Source organism: Vanessa atalanta, chromosome 6 (assembly GCF_905147765.1).
Source record: "Vanessa atalanta chromosome 6, ilVanAtal1.2, whole genome shotgun sequence".
Taxonomy (NCBI): domain Eukaryota; kingdom Metazoa; phylum Arthropoda; class Insecta; order Lepidoptera; family Nymphalidae; genus Vanessa; species Vanessa atalanta.
In genome coordinates, this window is record NC_061876.1 from 3,186,949 (window position 1) to 3,213,684 (window position 26,736).

The window sequence follows — 26,736 nt, forward strand, 5'->3', positions numbered from 1 at the left end:
TTTCATACCAAATTTCGTCAAATACGGTTCATTGGTTTGGTAGTGAAAGAGCGACAGACAGACAGATGGAGTTACTTTCACATTTACAATATTAGTAAAGAAGTATAGATTTTTAATAATCAAAAGAATGAGATAATACTAAACCTGTGTTACGTATGTAGGAACCCAGTAACCTATTACGGTTGGTGCAGAGAAAATTTAATTTGCCTGTTTATTTATGCGATTCATACACTCATTTGGTGGTAGAGCTTTGTGCAAGCCCGTCTATCTATACCCACTAATCACATTTTCTACCGCTAAATAGTAGTAGGTACTTAGTATTGTTGGGTTACAGTTTGAAGAGTGAATGATCAAGGGTTTCTATGCAAGGGACATCTTTGTTCCCGGTGTTGGTAGCTTATTGGTGATGTAAGGAATGGTTAAAATTTTTCAAAGCGCCAATATCTATGGCCCGTGGTAACTCATGTGTCGAATCAACTTAATCAAATGTTATACAATAGGTAGGTAGGTATACAATACCTACCTATGTGTAAATAGGTATACACATAGCTTTTGTCATCAATTTATATACATACGTAAGTACATATTAACTAACAGTCAGTATAATCTCTGCACAATTCATTACATAAGTATAGATATATAGGTACATAGGTAGAAAGTTAGTTTTGTTTAAGAGCTATAACAATTCGAATATTTTTTTTCAATTGTTTAATAGTTTAGAAAACAAAACCCTTATATGTAGATATATCTTCAGACTGCCATACAAATGTAAACCATGTCGAAGTACGTGCACACATTTAACTATTAATAATAACTAGCACAAATCAATACAATCTAAATATCAAATTATTCACTTATATAGGAAATATTGGTGGCAATTAGCAGTGTTGGGCGTGGCGATGGGCGGAGTCACGCTACGGACGCCCAGACACGACCTACTTTACAATAACTGCGTGATAGCGAACGACAAAGAATGTGTCAATTGCACACAACTTTCAGTAAATGCGAATAGATTGTTCTAATAGATATTTATATTCTATTCTGTTAAAGTCATGGTCGGATTTCCTTTTAGGCTCCGCCATATTGCTGCGGACTTTTGGTGGCATCAAATATTCTTTTTTTGGCGATTGTGTGGAGACTTTGTTGCTTTTTACATTTAACTAAATTTAAAAGTCTAGACATTTTTTTAATGGAAATATATAAACGATAGAACCTTAGTATTAGTATTCGTTGATGTTCATACAGGATAGGTACACAATTATAATTTTAATTAAAATTATTACATGTAGGTAACATTTGTTTGTTTAATGAAATGAAGACTATCTAACTACGGAACTTCTTGTCGGTTTTTCTTGGATGAACCTATCGCCCAAACCGGTGGTAGTTTTATATTAAAAATTAAATTAGTATAGAGATGATTCAAAAGTGCTTGTTAAAGCCAACTGGAATAAAGTATATTTTAATTTTGCAAAGCGTAGGCGTTCCAGTACGTTGGACTTATCGGTCCATAACGAAATAGTGTGCAACACGAGAAAATGAGCTTTGGTGTAGCTTATGTTCAGCTGTGGACTGCGATAAGTAGTTCCCTTTATTGAACTTATCAATTGTAAACATTCTAATTCCGTATTTCTGCGCTATATTTAGAATTTTAAAATAACACATCCTAGCCAATAAATAGGCAATATCTTTTTACCTAATATTTTAGACAAACAGAGACAAACCTTTTGGTAGATATTTACTACCATATAAAACCAATTTGCTTTTATTTAGCCGGGCTTTACGTATAGTTTCAAATAAACGGTGCGGTCATTTTCGTAAATTCGTAAGAATCTGATTGGTTGTAGAATCTTATGGCTATAGTACATCTATTTCTATCATGAAGAGCACTTCTATAGCTTCCTACCTTTAATATCGACTATCGTCACTAGCCTTTTGATTAATATGTTAGTTATTTCTTACAAATATGCCAATTGCTAAAATATACATAGCAGTCAACGTGAGCACAAACTTGTGATAGAAATTGTTGGTTCATCAGGGCCCTCTCAAGATGGGGGTTATACCTACTAATTGTTGCTTTTTGGCGGTAGTATATAAGTACTAGTAAGTGGGTGGTACCTGAACGGGCACGAAACCTTACCCAAATAAAGTTTTAGGATTATTTTTTTAGAATATCCTATTATTTATTTATGTTATACTAGCACCTGTTACCTAATCCAATCACAAGAGGAGTAAAGACAAACAAATGCTTATAAAATTGAATTGACGCAATTTTATTGGACATGATCTTGAATAATCTATAGACATCGATATTATATATACAATTTAAATGAATTTAAGTGGTTAAGTCGAATAATATTGTATTATAAATATATATTAATCAATAAAAAAATATATTCATCATAATATACTAATCAATAACCCAAGCAACCACTGAATTTCCCTGTGCTTAATTTGTAAGTAAGTATTTAAAATTCGCCTCATATTCGGTAGTGAAGGAAAAACGTCGTGAGGAAACTTGCCTGTGTCTAATTTCGATGAAATTATGCCACATGTGTATCCAATAAAATGTATCGGAGATGGGACTTTTACAGGCCGTTACTTTACTTCACAATAACATTTTGAATGCATAATATAGCAGAACAATTAGAAAATCGCATAGAATACTTAAATCTAAGGCACATTTATCCCTATTCCTGTTTATTTTTATTTCAATTGGAACAGGGTACTATTTTGTGGATCACCCCTACGCAGAGTTAGTAGCTTAAAGTACTTGGGTCAAAAAATATATTATGGATATAGATAAGCAACGTAGGTTGTCGTTCTATGCGTACAACCTGTAGATCTGCACTGCGTGTTCAGTAAAATAACTCGCTAAGGATACTACTCGGTCTGCCGTCGATGATGTTCGCGGTCAGATGTATAGATCATACGTAATAAATCTGCCTGCTTACTCGCAAGTTGCCGCGGCAGCCCAAATATTATCTTGAGACTTTATGCATATAGACGGAAATCTCCAATGCGGTGACATTGGATTAGTTTACATGCTTCATTAAAATTACATTACATTAGCAGCCTGTAAATTTCTCACTGCTGAGCTAAGGCCATCTCTCCCTTTGAGGAGAAGGTTTGGAGCATATTCCACCACGCTGCTCCAATGCGGGTTGGTAGAATGCACATGTGGCAGAATTTAGACCCATGCAGGTTTCCTCACGATGTTTTCCTTCACCGCCGAGCACGAGATGAATTATAAACACAAATTAAGCACATGAAAATTCAGTGGTGCCTGCCTGAGTCTGAACCCGAAATTGTCGCTTAAGATGCACGCGTTCTAACTGGGCCATCACGGCTCTCATTAAAATTAAGATAGCACTAATAATAATAATATTAACATAACACTTTATGGGCTTAGCCTGAAATGAATTATTATGATTATTTTATTTTATTTTACTTTTTCACTGCTGTCGTTTTACACAAAACCAGTTAGGGCAACCTACTCATTGGATAAGATTATCCGGATAATTCTGCATGTATTGAGTCTGCGTTCTGTAATAAAATAAAAGTAAATTTATGAATGCTAAGCGCCTGTACAGTTATTATTATTACAATTATAAAAGATACATCAAGTGAATGATATGCATCAATTGTAGTCTTGAAAATGTCTAGAGAAAAGTCGCAGAGGTGTCGTTTTTTTATTATACTTATAAATTATACCCAAGTAACAGTAAAAACGTCGCTATCTTTAAGTAAGTATTTTACACGCAGCCTGGTAATATTATTTACTTCTTGTATTATACTGCTACGCAAGGCTCAGGTCTGAACTGCTATAATAAAACTACAATAAAAATTATTAACAAGCAATTAAGTGCTGCAAGTAAAGGAGTTGCAGCACTTAAGACACAAAGATATCCTTTCCTGCCGATACCACTTTTCTTTCTTACCAAGGACACAAAATGGAACATTCCTTTGTACCACGAGCTGGGGTGGACGTTTAAATCAAGATGATATCTCTCGACCCCTCGGCAGCCTTGAAGGGCAAGACGTATCGATTATCTGGCTGCGTGTAGACTGCGATGACCATCCGCGAATCTATGCGTGCCTTTATAAGTCCCATAGCGGTAATGCCGAAACTGGCCGACAGGTTGAGCACGTCCAAATAGCTACAGATTCCGTGCTGCAGCTGATCGCATCCGCAGAGGTAATTATTCTGGGCGATTTTAAATAAGTATAAGCAGTACCTACCTATGCTTATTTTGTTTTTTTTTTTTGTTAGATTTAGTACCTGCATTGTTTAGCGTGCCTTTTGATTACGCTACATCGATTGAAAAAAAGAAAAAGGTTACGTTAGGTTAAAGGTTAAACTTAGCCGATGATTTGAAATAAATATTTAAAAATAAAAACCTTATAACACCGTGTTATTCGTAAAAGAAGTTGACGAATTTGAAATAAAACAACATAAAAATATATAAATATGTATCTTAGTTGACTACTAGAGTATGGCCAAAAGAATTATTCTCAGAAACTGCATACATTTTTTCAGAAAAAAAACCGCTATTCCCGATGTCGTTGTGGAGATATTCGTGATTAACTTTTAACGTTTCAGTAATGTTCTGTGAACTGCTGTTCAACTTAGTACGTGTACGTTCATCATATTGGGCACGTAAATGCAGCAATACAGCACTTTACAATATTTATAGGTATATAACGATGTAATATGCGTAATCGTTGATGATAAATGCTCATACATTTTCAATGAAGTATTACGTAGGGACAGGAATAAAATTATTTGATTGGTTCAAATTGTACCTACTCGGCCACAAATATCAAATTGCATATTAATTTTAATAAAAAATCGTAAATTATGGAACAAAATGACATAATTTTTCATTACAAATTATAAAATGCAAACAGAAATGATTCGGCATTGAAATTTCGACGTGAAAATTAACCTTAAAAAAGAAATGTATCTACTGCACATTTGACCTTACATACACCCTTCGCTATATGTTTGTAAACTATTTGTGTCGGTTAAACATTAGCTGTACATTTGTGAATGATATGTAGTAAATCAATGTAAATAATTAAAATATATGTTTATATCGTTATAAAATGTTTACAAAAATAAACCACATCAATAACAATGTAATAAAATGAGAATAAATGGTGAATATTAATAAAAATTGCATTAATTGTCTGTAATATGATGTAGTAAACAATATAGTTAGTTATAATAAAAATTTATTTGTACTTAAAATATATGTTTTGTAAAAATCCGATTTCTTGAAACACGTGCATTATATATCTGCCTGAGATAGTTTTCTAATTATTAGATAGTAAATGGCCACGATAAAGTCCAACTCAACTCATTGTCCTAAAATGATAAGTTTTATGGCAATATATTTTAAGCATAATATTAATCTTTTTAATCTATAATAGAAATAGCTATACTTTTATTTCTATAAAGTATAGCAACCCTAATATTTTATTATCTGTGGACACTGCTGAGAATTGTGATTGTTTCGTCATGAAAACCAATCAGAAAAGTCCAAGCAGACAGTGAAAAATGTCGGCGTAGGTGTAGTCGTCCTAAAGTTTTTACTTTTTATCAGGCTAAGCGCGGGTGCATTACATTAACAGTTGTAAAATATTTAATTTGACCTTACATCTTTCCGTTACCCCGTAATTACATTATCCAGGTAAATATTACTAAAGCAATAAAAAACAAAAAACACTTTCTCTCTTGACAGATGATCTGTTTCCAATGTTTTTTTTTTTATTGTAAATAAAAACAAAAATATTGCTGTGTAATAGAACTTCTATTTTTTGCAATTGCGTTTGAAATTATAGGATTGTGCCACAATGTAGTCGTGTCAATTTATAGAAATAATTAAAATGGTCATGTAATTGTCCATTATGACGAGTGCGTATCGAAAATTGAGCGACGATTTATTTTTTGCGCAGAAATGGGCGATGAAATGGACCCGTGTGAATGCCTCTGGAACCACGAGTTGGCAATGCGACGGCTCATCTCGTTGGTGAGTCGATATTATTCAGTGACCTTGTATCATATTTATCAACATAATAGATTTACACGTCCGCAATAAATGTTAACTTAGAAAATGTAATTGGTTTTTAAACCTATATTTTTAAAACATCGCTTCAATATGAAATAATGCATATATTATACATTTTGACTGTTTTATAATCTCACAGTTAATTATACAATTAATATTTATTCGAATATTTATGGACTTATTTAATTATTTGTAAGTAAAAAATAACTATTATTTCAACATGTGTGGCATTCAAACTCCAGTCTGAATGTAATATAAAACAATTAGTTACACAAATCAAAACCACAAGCTCTTATCAAACTCTATGCCAATTATTGCGACTTGTTAATCATTTCGTTACAACAACAAGTATTGTATAGTAGTTATATTTATATTTTTTAATCAAATTATTCTTTAAGAAAAAACTTGATTTTTTTTACTAAGTAAAGCAGTAAATAATTAGAATTGATGCGATTAACATTAGTAATTGTTGAACATTTTCCTAGATTGGCAGTTTTAACTGTTTTTCTGTAGTCTTTTGAATTATTTAGTCAGATACTAGATCCTGAGATAATCAATCCTTGGTTTAAACAAATTTGGCTAGTAGTTATAAAAATTTAAAAAATCATGTCAGAGTTTTAATATTATTTCTGTATGATCTGTGGCTGTTCAAAGGGGCAGACAATGCATTTGGTGCCCTGTACAATTTAACTAAGCAAGATTAATAGAAACTCAGACCTTTAGCATCTATGTTTGTCTATGCACTTAAAACAAACACTTGTAGTAACTGACACCAATAATTCCCCTTCTTGCCTGAGAGGAAGCCTAGTCTTTAGCATAATATGCATATTCCTGTTGCATTTCATTTGAAAGAAAACATATTTTGGTTTTTCCATAGGACAATGAAGTTATTAATTTGAAATGAGTATACAAATAAAATAAGTTATGATATATTTATAGACTTTTAAATAAGGAATTATCAATAACGAGAAACTTCATTTCTTTTTTTTTCTTTTTTATTCAAAAAATATTTGTAATTATGTATTATATGTATATGTATAAATTGACTATTTTGTTCAAAATTGCATTATTGAAATAATTGTCAGTTTACTTGCATCATTGCAAACTTTCCAATCTGTGTATATGTGTTACCAATTAGCTTCCCACCCCAGACAGTGGAATTTGTTATGCTGTTATATATATATATATATAATTATAAGAGATTTAATATTCTACAATATGGTAGATTTTTAATTAACTAAATTTCACAATCACAGCTTCGCCAAGGCCAGTCTTACTGTACAGACAATGAATGCCTGGACGACCAAATGCCAGGGTTGCCGAGACCGGAATCTGCCGGCAACAGTTTTCTCGTCATGTTCTTGATGATGGCACTCGCTGTAGCTATGTACATGATGCGCCCGCGCCGCAACCAGATAGAGGACGCCGCTAAACCGATGCCTAATCCTCAGGTTACCTTCATATTACTTTATATATATTAAATGTGTAAATGATTATTATAACATATATATATTTGTAATAAATATTTGAAATAATACTTGTAGTGAAGAGCATGTATTGTGATATAACATGCTCAAGAGGGTTTTTATGTTTTATCAACACTAAACAATGTGTGAAATGATTATGAATATGATTTTCTAGAGTTTTAACATATAACACATGTTTCATTTATCTTAATACATTATATTAAATATACAAATATGTATATAAGAAAAACAAGTGCTATATGCAACAAGTATTTTTTTAAAGTTTCAATTTATTCTACAAATTTTAAGATAAAGGTGTACTTTATAAAAATCTCACATTACCAATGATAAAATCATTATTTATTCAACAACTCACCATTAACACATTTTATTGTTATGTTCTCATACCAAAATCAATTGAACCAGTGTCATTACACGATCCACGAACAAACAACACAGATAAGAGTTACATCTTAGATCTATGATTTATGGTTAGCAGTATCAAAGGATTTCACTTATTGCAATCCAGTGTCTATGGGTGACTACTTAACATCAGATCCAAAGTAAATAAAATATACGACATAGTTGGATTTAGAATAACTGTGAAAAATACAAATATAATTGTTATGTATTTTTTTATATTAAATTAGCTATACTTTTATATTTTACAGCGATTTTAGAATATTTTAAATTATATTCATGATCCAACATAATATTTTTTTTAGCATTAGCAGCCAGTAAATGTCCCACTGCTGGGATAAAGGCCTCCTCTCCTTTGAGGAGAAGGTTTGGAGCATATTCCACCACGCTGCTCCAATGCGGGTTGGTGGAATACACATGTGGCAGAATTTCGTTGAAATTAGACACATGCAGGTTTCCTCACGATGTTTTCCTTCACCGCCGAGAACGAGATGAATTATAAACACAAATTAAGCACATGAAATTTCAGTGGTGCCTGCCTGGGTTTGAACCCGAAATCATCGGTTAAGATGCACGCGTTCTAACCACTGGGCCATCTCGACTCTTATATATGAAGTATATATCAAGTATATATCCAACATAATATATATGAAGTATATATCATATACATATAATAACTATCGATTTTTGTTGTTAATAAAGTGCTTACTAAATTTGACATGTATACATCTCTTACCAGGACCGAGATGGCGCTCCACCTACGCCTCCAAGAATTTAATAAATACTGGCAACATTCTTCAATTTGTCTGTTCAGGAGGATAACTCGAATCCGTATGTATAAAACATAAACCAACAAAATGAATATAAACAATAATTAATATCATATTTAAGTATAGATAAGATATATATAGTTATATTACATATTATACTAGTAATAATAGTTCATTTTAAGATGTGACATTTTTACAACACCAATATTAAAAAAACCGTTTAATCATTCCATGGAGAAAACGATTTATGCCAAGATCTAATATGTTATTTAATTGTAGGTTTTTATCCATTCAAACTTTATATTTAAATTCAATAGTATACAAGAGATAATTAAATTAAAAAGCCAGTTAACTGTCAGATGTGAGAATAAAAAAACACAATCTGTAAAACTTACAACTGTCGATATTTAAAATTACTCAATAAAGTAGTATAAATAAAAAAAATAAAAACTTGTGTAACTTGTTTTTATTAAAATTACTCAAAAGTGAGATTATTACGATGTTTGTTTGCAAATTTTTGTTGATTATATTTAAATGAAATAAACATAAATATATTAACTTATAAAAATTGTTTACCAATGATTGTATTGGTGCTAATGTATAAAAAAAAGTTTGCAAATAGATTTTGAAGTTTTACATCGCGTATTTCACAAACATTTTATCAATAACATCACAAGTATTTTATTACCGGTAAAAGGAACCGTTTTTCAAGCAACACACAGATCTGACGTGTAAAATAAAATTTGAATCTATATTTTCGGTTTTTTCTCCTTCAATTAGTGTTTTTTATGGCGGTCATAATTGACTAATGATATTTTTTGTTGTTTAAATTACCAGATTATTAGTCTGGTTCAGCTTGTGATATTCCATTAATTTTAGTTGTTTTATTTTGGGTTGGGTTTTCGGATTAATAACTTTTTTTCATTAGATTAATTTTTGCTTTCACTTTTTATTCTAATGGCAACAATCAAGATTGTATAATATGCAAAGTAATAAATATGACACATAATATTTGGTTGTTTCATTTGTTTTTAACAAACCTTATGAATATGATTTTATTCCCTTTAAAAATAACGGTTACTTATACAAGCTTAAAACATGAGCACAACAAAACTAAAACATGTACTTTACCTCGCCGCTATTGTACTTTTTTTTTATAATATATATTTAAAATAAAAAACTTAATTAAGCGGGCAATGAAGCAAATGGTACGTGTACCATTTAAAATCTTAAAGTATTACCCAGGATACAAAAATATTTTATTTCGACTTACTGTACAGAATTGAGCATAGAATAAGACTTATACTATTTCTACACAAATACATTTATTCAACTAAAATATGCTCTGCCTCTCTTTCCTTAAGTGCATATACTTTTTTAAAAAGGAAAAAGTTTTTGTTAATCTTTTTACGAACTATGATAATAGGCTGATGTTTTCAACTAGCGATCTCTATGTTGGTGCGTTGTACAAGATTGCATTGTTATTTATTACCTAAATTTGTCAATTATGAAACGTCGAACTTAGCCTATTATAATCCGTGCGCGATCTTAATTGAATGCAAAAGGTCGAATCGCGTAGCCGACCCACTTGCTGTAGACCATATACGGGAAGCAATCGCCATCGCGGTAGAGCGGCAAAATCGCATCGATGTCCGCTAAATATTACTTGTTAAGTCGATTTTTTTAGTTCTGGTTGTACGATTATTTACTTATTTTAATAATAAGTAGAAAGAAAAGGTACCGTTATAACCATCTTAATATAAGGTACAGGGGTTACAAATACCCGAGCATTGCGCGTCGGGCTTCTCGCCGATGATTGTCAAGTCATCGACCATCGATGTAGCGTCCCAAAAGGTATCTTAGAAATCGTTTTGGGGCGGAAATGGGAACGCTCGAATACTACTTGCACCCAGGCACTTGTAGTGAATATAGACGTTATCTGTTAAAATCATCCTTCTTACCTGCTCCGTAGTCCAACATTTTTGTTCACTTTGCTAACGATTATCCTGAACTCTATAATCCGACATGGCCATACAGTACAAACAAGGCTCGTTTGCATTGAGGAAAATATTCGTCAATGTATGCTTTTAAACCCTTTTGTGACTTATTCGCGGTTTAACTGCCATTTAATTTGTAAGATTATAATGTACTAGAATCTAGTAAGGTACTCTTCAAAAATCCGGATTAGAAGGCGTCGGCGGCGATACTCTATAGTTCACTAAATTCGATCATCTGACACCGTCTTTCAAAGCGTTTGTCGAATTACTGCGCGTTAACTGTATTTCGAAAACGTCCCATCCCTTTCTGACAGCATGTGGATTATACTTAATTTATGTAAACAAGCTCCTGCCAGAACATTCCTCCATCACGAATTCAGATAGCCGATAGTACCCGAGTCTGACAACATTCCGTAATTTAAAGGTTCCATTATTATGGACGCAACACGATTGTGTCGGTTGTTCTACGATCATCATTTTTTTTATATAACATTTTGAACACTTATGTTGCATTAAAGTAATAAAATATGTAAGATAATAAATGGTGCAGTCTGCCGCTATGAATTAGTCATTTACATGAACTTGTAAATGGACGTGTATGATCTTAATAGAAGATATGTTGCTACCCTATATAGGCACTTATCATATTAATCAACCGGTAACATTCAATGGTAAGCATAATATTGATTTCTCGCGAAACCAAATATTTTGAAAACGAAAATAATCAACAATAAAAGTATAAAATTAATGGAAATGTACAAAACATTGGAATAATATTTTTAGATGTTATTGCATTTTTCGATACTGTACCATTAAAAATACCAATAATTAGTGCTATTTTAGGGTAAACTTTTTTTTTTGATTCTTAAGATAATATTTCTTCGTCGAATCTCGTACAAATTCAACGTTAACGAGAACGCCTTGTTTTTTTTTTTCAAAAAATTGTATACCTGTATGTTAAACTATGATTTTATTGTAGAGTTTTTCTTTTATATACAACGAAATAAGGTTTTTGATTATAGTTATATTAATGTCCTCCACATTATTTTTAATTCTCAATACACCACCTCGCAGTAAGGTGGTCTTTTATAATCATGAATCCTGTATCATATCCACTACAGATTTAACTTTCTTAAGCAAAGTACTGATTTGCTTGAACTTACCAGTTGAGTTTGGAAGATTTTCAAAATTAATGACGTCACAAATATCTTTGGAAAACTTATCTTCACTAGGCAATTTCATGTATGTCGAAGCGACATTTATAACTGGTGTACCATACTGTGTGGTTTTGACTTGACCTGCCTTTGAGTTTGGTGTCTTTACACTCTTATCTGGGTCATTTACGTGTGATACTGAAGGGACGGGAGTCACTTGATTGTCTTTTGTTTCGTTGCATTGCTCTATAATTTCCGTCTCACCGGTATCAGATTTAGACGATTTTGGAACTTCTATAGATTTTGAAGTGTGTTGCTCGTCTATAGTATTGTCATTGTTAATACTATGTTCTTTCGTAACACTTTTGTCTTTGTCAATATTTTGTTTAATTATTTCAACATTTGGGTCGGTTTTTCGTGCTGGAGAAATTGCAACCTCATTAGTTTCAATTAAACTCTCAGTTACATCTACTGATGATCTTTGTTTTCCGGATTCGCTATTTCCGTCATCTCTATCAACTTCTTTTTTCGCGTCATTTAGTTGTTCCTTTTCTAGTGATCCCTTCGATTCTTCGATTTCTGTAACACTAGCGCTATCAGCTTCACTTACACTTTCCTCCGTTTCAATTGATTCTGAGAGGTCAATAGTTGCTTCGACGACTGGTACAATGTCAGATTTGAGTGCATTCAAAAGAAGTCTTTTCTTTTTCTCTAAATCATCAAGGGTTGGACTTTGTCGACCGCTGCTTGTTGGAGACGTAGACTGAAATATTCAATTAACAAACAATAATAGCAATTCGTTAAGCGTTAATGGAAAAGCGGTACTAACGTTTTGTATAATAATAACTTACACTTACATCAAAATCTTCATCAATGGTGATCAAATCATCTTCTGGCACTGGTATATCATTTACTTGAAGCACTTCTATAACTTCCACGTCGCTGGACGTCTCCAAATCTATCTTTTCATTGCTTGAATGTTTTTTCTTAGCAATAGATGAACTTCTGTCACTAGTTGATGTTTTGTTATTGGATGGCTTGTTAGGTGAAACAGATTCAACTTTGTCTTCTGGAGGTGGCAATGGTGGTGGAGGTGGTGGAGGCTCTACTGATGGAGGTTCTTCATCAGGTAAAGGAGGAATTAAGGGAAATACAACCTCTGAAAAAAATCGTATGTAAAACACCTATATAGTTTTTAAACTAAACACAAGTTCTTTAGTTTCTGGCAGCACAAAAGAAGTAACTTTTAGCGTAACCAATATTTATGTGTATAATCTACAAAAATAATAAGAAGAAAAAAAATGCTGTTGTGCCAGAGCAATATATAACAATAAAGAATAATTAATGGTTTTGAAATAGTAAATACAATAATGTATGTTTAATTTATCTAAATTTAGTAATCAGTTATGAAATAAAATATATTCAGAAATCAGTGGTGGTTCTTGTCTTCTTAAATTGTTTATAAACTATTATTATACACAAAAATTATGATAACAGTATAGATATATGGCATAAAACAAACCATCGTCACTGTCCAATTCCATTTCAGCCTGTCCTTGCAAGGAGGTATTATTAGATGTAGGGAACAAAAGCAATTTCTTGCGCTTGTATGCCTTCACGGCATTAGGAGCTAATGTTTGTAGCATTATCATCTTACTGTCCTGCTCCGACATAGGCGGCAGACCGAACAGATGTCCTTCCTGTGTGTGAAGTTTAATCTATATTTGTCTTGCCACTTTTGTTTAGTAATTAACTAATGTTAAGATGAAATCGGAAAAAATGGTGCCTTAATCGAACTCCCTTATGGCACTATCTAAATTAATAAAGAATATACTGCACAATGAAAATGTTTCTCACCAACATTTCTTAAAAAGTCTGCCCAATCTAAAATGTCTATCTAATCATTAAATAAACATTGATACAAAAATAATTAATATAAACAGAAATAATATATTAAAATAATTACATTATTTGTATTCGCAAATCGGTTGTTATTGTTGAATCTTTTAACTTAAATTTAGTTGCCCCAGTTAAAAGCTTGTATCAAATTGTTAAATGTATATATGTAATTTAATCTTTATCACTGTCTATTATATGATCATTTGCATTTTATGTATGTTTGCATAATGTTTACTCTGTTAGTGTGGTTTTAAAACACATGCCTGTGATGTAGTCACTTAATAATTTTAAACATTAGATTATTTTTTTTTAATTTATAATAAATAAGTTTTTCCATTTAATAAGAGTTTTAAGAGAGACCTTTTCACTGTTACTAATTTGTTATAACTCAATTGGAAGACTATTTTTCATAAATCAACATATAAAGCTCTGATAATTCATAATAAATTACAAAGAACAAACTCACAGTCCAGTAGAAAGAATACACAAATTTTTAATAAGGTTATGCTTAACCTGATTTTTTTATGCTTAATAGTGTTTGTGTCAGATATAACTCAGCCAATTGATTTAGACCAACCGGAAGTACTTAAGTTTGCTCAGAGCCTTCTCTTTGAGAAGAAATCTTATACTTCTACTCAGCATAAGTATAATTATGTTAAAAAAAATGTTATTGTCCTATTACAAATTGGTATGCAATAACTTAATAATTTGAATATTACATAACATGTTTTAAATGGTTTTTCATCTAAAACTAAACAGTTGTAATTCTGTATATTTCAAAGTGTAATATGTATTTTTACCTCTACATACTGCGAACTGGCGGAAACATTGAAACCGGGAAAGTCTAGTATCTTCTTTATATCAAATTTGTCTTTAGAACCTGGTTCGCAAACTTCACCTTCCTCTTCTTCAGGATCCAAGATTGCAGTACCCTTAAGATAGAAAATAAATGTATATAAAGTATTTAATACGCTATATACTTAACATATAATTTAAGTATACAATTATATGCTAACAATGTTTGATATTTAAACACAAATTTCAACATAAAATAAATCAAACATTTTCTCCTTTGGACATCACACAAGATAAACTAGTAGTTACTGTGTCCTTTCCTATTTCTAGTGGTGATACACTAAATATTTACTAATGTTGTTTGATATTTATAGCTAAAATTTTGTAATTAATTTTTTGCACATGACATTTACTTTTAAAGGACAATACAGTGCTTTTGAGCCGCTCACAAGACAAGCTCTTAATTATTTACAACTATACATAGTAAGTAGCCACCACATATATACTATGGAGTACTATGATCATCCACTGGAAATGGCTTTACTGATATGTATATTGATTCGCAGCTAAATCTGTCAAGTTGCTATCTTCCTTAAAAAAATCTGAATCTTCAACAATTATTATCATAGCAAGCGCAAAATCATAGATGAAAATAATAAAACAGAGAAGAAATTAGTGCACTATGTACATAAACCTCACAAATAATGACAATTTTAACATGATTTCACAAAATTGAGTGTGGAACTCGATTGTTTGAATGTACAATCTTTAAAGTGGGTAGTTTTTAATATTTGAAAAACTAATTAACCATGTGAATTCCATGTGTGAATTTATGTGAATTTTGAGATGGTAGTTGAACATTGACTGAGATATTGAATGATCTGTCATTTTGAAATACTATATAACAGGTACTAATAGTCATTATTTATATGTGGTTACACACAAATGTAGGCAAACATTTTGAATGGTATGTCAGTAATTAATCTTACAGTGGAGTCAAACATTGTGATCCCAGAATGTGATATACGAGCCTCTTCTAACCATCCAGGTGGATAACCCAATAACCTCATGCGATAGATATGTAACGGCAGTTCATATCTCTTCAGTCCCAATGCATTCCTCAGTGTAGATGATATCCTACCAGGAACTAAGTGTCCATACTTTTGGTCATCTTCCACATGGTAACGTCTGTAAAATTGTTAAAGTTATAAGGATAATTTAGAACATAAGACTCTTGTAAAATTATGAATACACTATATATACAGAGTGTTTAATTGCATATTTATCAATCATCATCCAGTGTTCATCCTTTCCTAAAACGTGGCACTAAGCTTAATCTTCAGTATTTATATTCTAACTTGGCGAAAACCTGTCATATATGCCTTGACACAATTCCCACTCAAGAATACATGTTGTTCTAACTGGTTGTCAGTAGTGCAACATTTCAATTTTGTCCACTTGAGTTTGCAAATTCATTAAATGGTTTTAAAAATAAATAATTTTAAAATTATTTCTACATTTAACTAACCCCACTTTAGCAGGAAAAGCTTTCCTGTTCTCAGCTATTCTCTGGTTATCTCTGGGTAAGGGGCATTCTCTGAGCTGGTGTTCACCATCACAATTGAAACATATTTGTCGCCTCCTTAATGACACCGGAGGACTTTCTTCTTCAACTTTGTTTGATATGACTGCTGAATTCTGTAATATTTTAAATATATTATATTAGTCGTAAAATCAATGAATGCTTATTCGATGTAGTAGCAAGCTTAAATAAAGCAGATCCTGAGGTCCTTGTACAAACCACAGGTTGGCTGAATATATAGTCTTAAGAGCTTGAGTACATATCTACATCAAATGGTGTTTTATGTATATATAAACATTACAATATATTATTTATAAAACATTTTCATTAATTCCAATTACATTCTTAGTTTAATGGCTTTTAGTTTATTTGTATTCATTAATTATACTTAATTTTATAATTTAATTATAATATATTACATATATCTATATATACATTAGATATAGTCTTAGTAGTATAGATATATCTTAGTTTAACCACAAAAATTGATTTCAAATAAAATCAGTAGTTGAGAGCTTGAATAAACTATAATATGAAAAAAATACATTTGAAACATCAACAAAGCAGTTATCAAAAGTTTGGCAGTAAAATTAAAGAATACATCAATTAAAACCTTAGTGAAATATTGTTGAATTATAAATAAAGTTACATTAAGCAAAAGCCATTCGCAGTGCACATTTTAACTAAGCTATTAGCAAGCTGCATGGCATATTTAATTGCATGCATGGAATATTTACATGCATGGAATATTTAATCTAAGGTTTATTTATCTTTATTCCTGGGATTAAAATAGGCTATAAATACAACTTTCTTAAAAATCCCTGTCATGAAGAAGTCGAATATTCAAATAAGCAAAAATCTGACGGACATACCTGACTATATTTGGGTATTTCTATGTGCTTATCATCACAAGGTTCTGTGTCCACAAAGAACAAACCATCATCTATTGGATTAGGTATTTCCTCTTTATTACAGTCCTCATCTACCAAGTCCTCTGGCCAAATATCAAGTTCATTATCAGATTCATGTATATCATTAATTTTTTCATCACTCCTTGATTTTAAAAGGTTAATTAGAAAGCCTTTTACCTTTTTTTTATATACATGAGCTAATTTTTTGTCTTTAAAACGCACTGATATTAACGGTGTCCTATTTTCACAACCGACAACACCCAAATCACTGTTAGAAGCAGGTGAATCAACAACTATATCATTGTCTAATATTATCGTATTTAAGCAATCTTTCCCGGGGTTTCGACAATTATCTAATTTCGATTGTTTAATATGTATGTTATTTGTGTCACTTTTTACGTTAAAGTTGGTTTTTATTAATGTTTTTTCGGAAGGTATTTTCCCTCCATTATTAACTTTGCTTAGCGGTTCTACTTCTGAAAAAATTTCTTCAGAACTATCAATACTAATAACTTCAACACATTCACGGTCACTTGTACTTTTATTTTCGCAAGATTTCTTAACGTTTTCAGTTCCAAGTCGACCCTTTTTCGGTTCTTTAGCATCATCGTCACTACTTATTTCAATGTCATCATTATCTAATTCAAAAACGATATCATTAACGCCTGCTTTTCTTTTAGCCATTGTTATAAATGATATGAAATGTACAATTAAGTGAAATATAATAACGAATTAATAAGCATACTACTAAAATGTATTGAATTTAAGAAATACTTCACATTTCTATTGTGATTTTTGACTTGTGTTTAAAAAGTCACTTTCCTCACAATATCCCACAGAGTAGATAACTACTACGTTTTACAATAACCTATTATAGCATACCAGTGAATGACCATATTCGACAGATTAAATTATGACATATTTATAGTACACAAAGCCAAATAAAAAAAATTATGGTAGTGTAAACCTACGACTGTTTTACTAGATCAGTATTATCAATATTTCAACCATATTTTATTGGACTTGTAGAGTAGTAATTGAGACGGATAGTCGGCTTAAAACAAAAATTTAATTTAATTTTGCAATGTTCCATCTCAAACTTTCTCATAAATTTTAAAATAGTGATTAAATTGTTAAGTAATCATCTTAAATACCCTAAAATATATACGCTACGCTATATAGGTATTTAGGTAAACAACGCTTAAGGTAGGAAAGCATGTAATGGTGGCTGATATAAATAAATAAGAAACACCATTGAATTATGGTTTTATTACGAATAAAATTAGACACATTTGAAAAGATAATAAATGACATTCATTTACTTTTAAATATTATATGTCATTCACCCCCTCCCTCAAGACACAACGTAATCGTTTAAATAGTTCGGCATTCTTCGCTGCCGTGTCGAACGACGTTCTTTAAATGACGAACTCGTGGAAGGGAGTTCAGGAGGTTGATTGTATTCATCAGATTCTTGGTTAGGAATGGGATTTTCATTTTTTTTGATTTCATGTTCTTCATTACAATCTTCTAAATTTTCTGGTAGTGGAGCCAATTGTCTGTTAGAAATTGTAGTTTCTCTTCCGTCTGGCAATCTAACATACGAATATTGCGGGTTGGGCTGGAGTAATTCTACTTCTTCAACTATAGGATCGTACTTAGTAGCTCTCACGTTCTTTTTCATTAAAACAGGTCCTGGATTTAACATCCAAGAAGGAAATGATTCGCCATTTGAAATTCTTCGGGCATGGTTGAACATTCTTTCGTGAGGAGTTACATTAGTACTAGTACATAAAAGTGACCTCCATATCTTTAGATCGGAGGTATAATTGTATGTTTCTCCAAAGAGTTCCATTAAGTCTTTCAACTTGTCCATTCCCCTGGGGATTATATGGAGTTGTTCGACTACAAGCTATCCCAAGAGAGTAAAGAAATTGCTTCAATTGTTCAGACATAAATGTCGCTCCTCTGTCTGAGTGTACATAAAGCGGAGTGCCAAACGTAAAGAAAAGATCCTTTAAACATTTAATTACAGTCGTTGCAGTCATATCTTTGCAGGGATAAGCGAATGGAAATCGGCTGTATTCATCAATAATCGTTAACATATAGTTATTTTGCGTATTGGACGGCAAGGGTCCCTTAAAATCGATGTTCAATCGTTCAAATGGAGAAGTAGCCTTAATGAGTTGATATTTATTTTTATTAAAACGAGGCTTGATTTCAGCACACACTCTACAGGAAGTAGTTATAAGTTTTATATCATTGATAGAGTATGGAAGGTTTTTCGTTCTTACCCAGTGTGCTAATCTTGTTACACCGGGGTGACAAAGAAGTTCATGAATTTCTTTCAACTTACTATTATCAAAATTAACATGAGCACATACTCTAGATAGAGTGTCAGCAACCGTATTATCCTTACCAGGTCGATAAATAATTTCAAATTTAAAACTGGAAAGTTCAAGCCTCCATCTTTCAATTTTTTCATTTTTTATTTTGCTTAAATGTTTTTGATTGAACATGAATACTACAGACTGTTGATCAGTTAAAAGCAAGAAATGCCTACCTGTTAAATAATGCCGCCATTTACGCAGAGATTCAACGATTGCACTTGCCTCCTTTTCTATAGAAGATTGTTTGCACTCCGAGTCAGTCAAAGTTCGCGAGAAAAAGGCAACCGGACGACCGTTTTGAGAGAGTGTAGAAGCAATGGCAAATTCTGATGCATCTGTTTCTACCATAAATGTTGCATTTTCGTCGACCACCACCAAAGTAGATTTACAAACATCTGACTTTAAAGAGTTGAAACATGTAACAGCCTCCTGGTTTAAAGGAAAATGCTTAATACCAATAAGTGGTCTGATCTTTTGAGAAAAATTTTGGATCCACTTCGAATAGTGAGCAAATAAACCTAAAGTCCTTTTTAAGGTTGGTAAATCCGTAGGAATTGGAAGATCTAGTAGTGGTTTGAGACGGTCATTGTCCGGTTTAATCGTATTATTATATATTGAGTATCCTAAAAGATTTATAGAGTCGGTTCCAAAGACACATTTACTTTCGTTTAGAGTTAATTTGTATTTCTTAACTGCATTCATAAATTTATTAAGTTTTCTATCGTGGTCATCTTTACTCTTACCACAAACTGTGACATCATCTAAATATGCGAACGTTCCTGCTAATTTTTCTGTATCGATAATGTATTGTAATGTTCGCTGGAAGGCCGCGACGCCGTTTGTTACCCCAAAAGGTATCCTTGAAAATTGATAAAGTTTGCCACATGCTTCGAATGCTGTATATTTTCGTTCCGACGACAAAATTGGTACCTGGTGATAAGCGCTTTTCAGGTCGATTTGGCTAAAAAAATTAAATTTCGCAACCTTTTCAATTACAGACTCGATGCTAGGTAGAGGAAATGCATCTAGTTCTGTAAATCTGTTTATGGTAAGCGAATAATCAATAACAAGCCGCTTTCGATGTGAACCACCTCCTGTAACTAATACTTGTGCTCGCCATGGAGATACGCTGGGCTCAATGACGCCTTCTTCTAGTAATTTAGATATTTCATTGTTTATAAATTGTAAATCTTCTTCAGAGTAACGTTTGGATTTTATAGATATCGGTCTAATATTAGGAGATAAATTACTAAATAAAGTTGCAGGAGGAACTGATGCTTCTATAACACTGCAGACTTTCAGCGGTCCTTGGTTACCACCAAACTGAAATTCAAGCACTGAATGATTTTGTAATAAGTCATGCCCTATAATAAGGTCTGCACAAAGATTGTTTACAATTAAGAGTGGTTGACGTTTATAGATATGTTGACCAATTTTGATTGTCGCTACGCAGGAACCTTCCACAAAAGATATGTGATTAAGTGAGGCTAAAGTTATGGCCTGCTTACAAGGGTTTCTTTTTAGGTTTATTGTTTGCGCTAAAGAACCGCTTACGAAACTTACTGAACTACCAGTATCAATAAGTGCATCGGCTTCGTAATTGTTAATTGTTACTGATACCGTAGCTCTTTTTAAACTAGAAGGTGAGGCGGCAGAAATCATAGCAACTTCGACAGGTGCATCTTCGTTTACAACGTTGTTAAGTGTTTCTTTGTTACTACGGCAGACATTGGCGAAATGACCTGTTTTGGTGCAAAGTTGGCAGGTCATTTCGCAAATTTGGCAGGACACTTAAATCGTCGATGAATGTTTCCACCACAAAAGAAGCAATGTTTCTTTCTTGGATAATTTGCTACAGCTAAGTTTTGTTGAGTTGGCGTTTCTTGCTCCTGCTTAGAAAGAGCGTTTAGATTAAAAGAATTATTATTTATATAGCCTTGAGAATTTCGTTCGGCAGTTTCTAAAGCAATCGCTTGATTCAGGGCCTCATCTAAACTTAAGGTATTGTTTTCTAAGAGTCTCTGTCGTATTGTTTGGGATGTGATCCCAGCAACAAATGCGTCACGAATGTATTCACTCTTATATTCTTCAGGGGTCACGGCTTTAAAATTACAATCATGTGCTAATAATTTCAGTGCGCGTACGTATTCTGTAATAGTTTCGTCCTGTCTTTGCTTTCGAGCAACTAGAGTATATCGAGCAAAAATTTCATTTTTAGGCTTTAAATATATGTGATCTAATAACGATAAGGCATGCTCGTAGGATTTATTATCGCGTATATAGGAGTACACGGTAGGAGATAGATGATTTATTAATAATTTGAGTTTCATTTCATCAGTTTCGTTACAAGCTTCTTCTGAGATAAAATTTATAAATGTATACCGCCAGTGTAACCATCGCAAATCTGCAGACGCAGGTTCCACATTAAAAGTTTCAGGACGAAGATATCTTGACATGGTCGATATGTAAGATGGCATAGAATATTCTTCTGACATTGAATTTATTTATTCGTAATAAATTGATATAAATAAATAAGAAACACCATTGAATTATGGTTTTATTACGAATAAAATTAGACACATTTGAAAAGATAATAAATGACATTCATTTACTTTTAAATATTATATGTCAGTGGCTAAGGCTATCCTCAAAAAATTTACTGAGGGAACAGGAATCAATACTTGCACTTTATAAGTATACTAAAGCTGATTTCTAATTTAGACAAACCGTAATATTCGTAGAGCAGTTACGGTCAAGATCGTATAATAATAATAATAAACCGACATGAAACAATCACTGCAGGAGCGTTTCTTTGGTCGCCTGAAAAAAGTACTCAAAAGTCTTTTGTCGGGTGGCAATAAGGTTCGCGCTTTCAATGGTTGGGTCATGCCGGTCTTGATGTACTCTTTCGGCATACTCAAGTGGACTCAAAAAGAACTAGACGCCTTGGATAGGAGAGTCCGTGTCCTGCTGACTGCATATCGGATGCATCATCCTCGGTCTTCGGTGATGAGACCCTACATAACCGTGAAGTATACAAACTCAGGGAGTATTTTCTCCACACTGACTTGGATATGCACCGAGATGTAGTTACAATGGACAAGGGGCTAACTCCGCTCTCCTTAGGCAAAGAGAACTGGCGCAAACCCGTAGTACTAAGTACTGAGAATCGCAAGGGGGTATGGAAGAGCAAGGAGTTACATAGACGCTTCTATCGGGCCCTTCATGGACCCGATGTGGACTTTATGGCGTCCGTATCTTGGCTACGGATGCATAGGTTCTGTATTCGTTCCAGTTTATAAATCAGGTCCTCCGTTAAATCAGGATAACATGAGTCCGCGTAGTCCAAAATTGGAAGGAGAAGAGTATTGGCAAGTGTTATTTTGGTTTTAATAGGTAAGAAGTTTTCCCATCTTTTTAGTGAGTGAATTGTTGAAAAAATTTTACGACTTATTTCAGCTACGTGAGGTCGCCACGAAAGAGATCTATCCATAATGACGCCTAGATTTTTAACAGCGTCGCTGTAAGGTAATACAGAGTCGTTGAAAACAACATCCGGTAGGCCAGCGTAGTCAATTTTGGATAGCTGTTTAGTGGTACCTACAATACAAAGCTGCGATTTATTTGCATTGACATACAAACCGAATGACTTACTCCAATTCGTATTTAAATTAGATACAATAAAAATATGATTAATACTACAAGAAAATAAGCGAATGATAACTCTACGTTTTTTAATCATATTTCATCAGTTTTTTATATCTAATCGTGTAATATATACAATATAAATATAATCATGTAAATTTGTCACGCTATGTATAATTCATTGCCAATAATAATAAAAAGTATAATGTTATTTTTTTTGTCTATTAATTTGGTAATGTCATAATTGTCAATTGACATATATTTTAGGTTATGATTACTAAAAACTAAATAGACAATTGGTGATCATGTCTTTATTAAAATTATTAAAAAACAATACAAGAAATGTATTTATTAAATGTAATGAATCACAGTTAATTTTCATATCGTCGAGAAAGTTGAGCATAGTGCCTTCAATTTACGGTAAGAGATCTTTCAGAGAGTTAGCTTTAATCGCAAAGCTTATATATGTCTTATTTAACATTGTAATTAATTTCGTTTCATACGTTTGTAGATGGAGAAAACCCAGCACCGAAGTTTTTTTCATCCGGTATACAAATATTGCTTAAACGTTTAACTCGGCCCGATTATGCAAAAGTATTTCGTAAAAGATCAAACAGTAATGCTCCTATGTTGGAAACGCCACAATATAAATTTTTAACCGATGAGGAACTACAGATTGAAAAAGAAAAAGCTAATCAAAGTGCGGATCGCTTACTCCAAATGCCCCCAGTTGTAAAGGTAATTTTGTTTCATCTTTTGATATTTCTGTAAGACTACAAATAATTCAATATAATGTAATATTCTTTTACAATTCATATTATATAGGATAACTAATGGTAAGTGGTCACCAATGGTCCTAGGCACTGACCCTGTTATTGCACCGTTAACTTTGGGAACTAAAAAGTTACATCTCTTGTGCCCTTTGAAATTAACCTTCAACTCACCCTTCATACCTTAACAACAATACTAGGTAGTGGTAGTTAGCAGTAGAATAAGTGAGAAGTAGTTGGTACTTACTGAGACACTAGGTGACCAGGTCTTGACCATGAAATCCTTCTACCGAGTACTGCATTGTAAAATTATAGTAAAATAAAACTTATAACTTGACATACTTAATTAACAATCATATGTTTCACCTTTTCAGGTACATGAACCTATAAATGATGTTTTATCCAAAGATCCAGCATTAGTGGGTTTTGATTCTGCTAAATATTTGTTTACTGACATTAGTTTTGGTGTTGCCAATGAACACAGACTAATTGTGGAAAGGTTTGTTAATAAAGTATTAATATTTTTATAATATCTGCCCCTTTTCCTGTCCATATACCTAATATGGATGGGCAAATGGGCTACCTGATGGGAAGTGGGAACCAATGCACATAGACATTGGTTCTATAACAAATATTAAACATTCCTTGAATTACCATGTGTCTTTGCCACCAACGTTGGGAACAAAGATATTATATCTTGTGCCTGTAGTTACACTGGCTAACTCACCCTTCAAAATGGAACAATAATACCAAGTATTACTGTTGGCAGTAAAATATTTATTGAGGAGGTGTTACCTACCTAGAAAGACTTGCATAAAGCCATTGTAGTGTTATAATTAATCTCTTAAAATAACATATATTATTATATAAATATTAGCAAGTATTATTGTGCTTTCAGAGACCCTGATGGAATACTCCGTAGTTGTGACCATGATGTAAGAAAGAGATTGAATCAGGTAATGTTTAATATGTTTCTAAACTTATTTATAATTTAATTTAAAAAAATAGCCATATAGAAAAATTATCAGTTTTATGTTAAAAATTGCATTATAGTAAAAAATAAAATAATTTATTCAAGTATTAAAATATGCCTTAAATGAAATAGATTTCTTCTTATAATAGAAAACTTAAAATGTGTAAGTGTATCCTTGCCAACTACTATTTATGTTATTGTTATTACTGTGATTTCAGATATATTTCCCAATGCTGGGTCGAAAAATAAGAGAGCCATTGATATTTGCAGATGAAGAAAAGTTACACAGCCTCCTTGATAGGCAAAAGTATGAGTATGTTTTGGATAGAGCCTGTGTTCAGTATGAACCAGATGAACCTAAATTTCAGAAGGTCACAAGTATCACATACCAGCATATTGATACTAACATGCAGTATGATTTGTTAAGGTAAGATTTGAACAAAACATATTCTGACTCAAATATCAATGAAATATTAAACATTACACTTACAAAAATATATAATTATAAACTTGGATTGTTGCTTGGTTTTCTTTAAGAAATTTTTATATTTACCAATGCTTTCATAGAATAAATGTTAATAGCTTGTTGAATATTGATTAACAACTAGCTAGCCAGTGTCAGATTGTAATATTTAGATACCATATGTTTTGGAGCAATAGTAATAGCCTATTCCAATCGAAGAAGGAATAAAGAAAATCAAACCATAGATTTGCTAATAGCACTGCAATATTGTGCGCTACTAACAGTTCTTGTAATATGTTTTTAATTATAATACATCACTATTCTATATAACTATGTATATCCTTTAAATTAACTTCCTAAGTTAACCATAGAAGTTTTTTTTTTCATAAAATCATATTGAACATCACAGATTATTCAAGCACTTGACCAATGATACCGCATCAATTCACTGTCAAATGTTGTTTATTTGATGGTTGCCCTTTTGTGTTGGGAATAGATTATACATTTAGCTACATAGCTTAAGTTATAACTTTTTTTTGCATTAGGTCAACACGTCATTTTGGGCCTCTCGCGTTCTACTTAACATGGCACAAAAGTATGGACAGTCTGATGTTTGAATTAGTACAGACTGGAGCTATACGGGAGGCTGTGTTGCTAATGTCACTTCGACATGCTGTACACGGAGATCTGAAAAATGGTGCAGATAGTGACGCTCTTGGCAAACAGGTTTGTTCTACCTAAAATAAAAATCAAATTCTTTGATCTATATGGTTCATTTAGTTATCAAGATATATGTATCTGTAAAATGTGCCAATTAATTTTCAATAATTTTTTTCATATTTTTTTAACCATTAAATAAATAGTAATACATAAATATCTATCATAATTGAACATTATTGTTTATAGGTTTTAACCACCCCAGTTCAATTATCAAAATCAGAATATCTAACAGAAGAGGATATTCAACTCGATAACAAATGTATTGAATGCTTAGATGCATACATTGTCAACAACTCTACTATGAAGAGCCAACAAGGACTTGCATTGCAAGGATTCAGAGAGTATTATCAACAGATGATTGAACTTAGTCGAGGCTTGAAAAAAGCGCATGGAACAGCTTGAATGTGTAATAATATATTGAATTAAATGTTTAGATAAGTAACTGGCCTTTTATTTATAGTATTTTATCGTAATTATACTCTATAATATTCGAAGAACAATAGGTGAAGAAAATTGGCATTAAATGATTGCTATGTTTTGATATAACTTTATATAAATATTTATTCATGATTATTTGGTAATAATGACGAAAACAAACAATCTTTGCCTTTTGTATTTTTTTTTAATTCTTTTAATTAGAGACAATGTCTGCTTGTCATTTTTGAGAATGACATTTCGGATTTATTTATTTACATTTTTGGTACGATATT

At 32.2% G+C, this 26,736-nt stretch overlaps 3 protein-coding genes across 4 annotated transcripts; 2 read left to right on the forward strand and 1 right to left on the reverse strand.

Annotated features, from left to right (window-relative positions):
• The first annotated feature begins 5,518 nt into the window (after positions 1 to 5,518).
• LOC125064488 (small integral membrane protein 14) lies at positions 5,519 to 9,738 on the forward strand. The gene is made up of 4 exons (XM_047671559.1): positions 5,519 to 5,693; positions 5,959 to 6,032; positions 7,328 to 7,522; positions 8,697 to 9,738. Exons 2-4 carry the CDS (start codon positions 5,961 to 5,963, stop codon positions 8,733 to 8,735), a joined length of 306 nt encoding a protein of 101 aa, XP_047527515.1. The 5' UTR covers positions 5,519 to 5,693; positions 5,959 to 5,960; the 3' UTR covers positions 8,736 to 9,738.
• Positions 9,453 to 17,904, reverse strand: LOC125064487 (zinc finger CCHC domain-containing protein 8). 2 transcript variants are annotated; one of them, XM_047671558.1, is made up of 7 exons: positions 17,027 to 17,904; positions 16,101 to 16,270; positions 15,562 to 15,760; positions 14,578 to 14,709; positions 13,401 to 13,578; positions 12,736 to 13,037; positions 9,453 to 12,641 (listed from the first exon to the last, which is right to left on the reverse strand). In XM_047671558.1, exons 1-7 carry the CDS (start codon positions 17,747 to 17,749, stop codon positions 11,817 to 11,819), a joined length of 2,529 nt encoding a protein of 842 aa, XP_047527514.1. In that variant the 5' UTR covers positions 17,750 to 17,904; the 3' UTR covers positions 9,453 to 11,816. The 2 variants fall into 2 exon arrangements, with proteins under 2 accessions (XP_047527514.1, XP_047527512.1); XM_047671556.1 differs by having other exon boundaries at positions 12,730 to 13,037.
• A 5,454-nt stretch (positions 17,905 to 23,358) lies between these two features.
• On the forward strand, positions 23,359 to 26,468 carry LOC125064921 (28S ribosomal protein S22, mitochondrial). The gene is made up of 7 exons (XM_047672233.1): positions 23,359 to 23,520; positions 23,612 to 23,838; positions 24,245 to 24,369; positions 24,769 to 24,826; positions 25,062 to 25,270; positions 25,852 to 26,032; positions 26,213 to 26,468. The coding sequence occupies exons 1-7, from the start codon at positions 23,406 to 23,408 to the stop codon at positions 26,426 to 26,428; spliced, it is 1,131 nt and encodes a 376-aa protein (XP_047528189.1). The 5' UTR covers positions 23,359 to 23,405; the 3' UTR covers positions 26,429 to 26,468.
• The last annotated feature ends 268 nt before the right edge of the window (positions 26,469 to 26,736 follow it).

What these genes read in the sequence shown, in the direction of transcription:
- LOC125064488 (XM_047671559.1), top strand. Translation starts at nt 5,961, where the DNA reads ATGGGCGATGAAATGGACCCGTGTGAATGCCTCTGGAACCACGAGTTG. An exon ending in TGCGACGGCTCATCTCGTTG is followed by an intron (nt 6,033 to 7,327) that starts GTGAGTCGATAT and finishes TCACAATCACAG; the next exon opens with CTTCGCCAAGGCCAGTCTTA. An exon ending in AACCGATGCCTAATCCTCAG is followed by an intron (nt 7,523 to 8,696) that starts GTTACCTTCATA and finishes ATCTCTTACCAG; the next exon opens with GACCGAGATGGCGCTCCACC.
- LOC125064487 (XM_047671556.1), bottom strand. Translation starts at nt 17,749, where the DNA reads ATGGCTAAAAGAAAAGCAGGCGTTAATGATATCGTTTTTGAATTAGAT. An exon ending in TCACAATGTTTGACTCCACT is followed by an intron (nt 14,710 to 15,561) that starts GTAAGATTAATT and finishes TTCTATCTTAAG; the next exon opens with GGTACTGCAATCTTGGATCC. An exon ending in CCAGTTCGCAGTATGTAGAG is followed by an intron (nt 13,579 to 14,577) that starts GTAAAAATACAT and finishes CTTCACACACAG; the next exon opens with GAAGGACATCTGTTCGGTCT.
- LOC125064921 (XM_047672233.1), top strand. Translation starts at nt 23,406, where the DNA reads ATGTCTTTATTAAAATTATTAAAAAACAATACAAGAAATGTATTTATT. An exon ending in AAATGCCCCCAGTTGTAAAG is followed by an intron (nt 23,839 to 24,244) that starts GTAATTTTGTTT and finishes TCACCTTTTCAG; the next exon opens with GTACATGAACCTATAAATGA. An exon ending in TAAGAAAGAGATTGAATCAG is followed by an intron (nt 24,827 to 25,061) that starts GTAATGTTTAAT and finishes CTGTGATTTCAG; the next exon opens with ATATATTTCCCAATGCTGGG.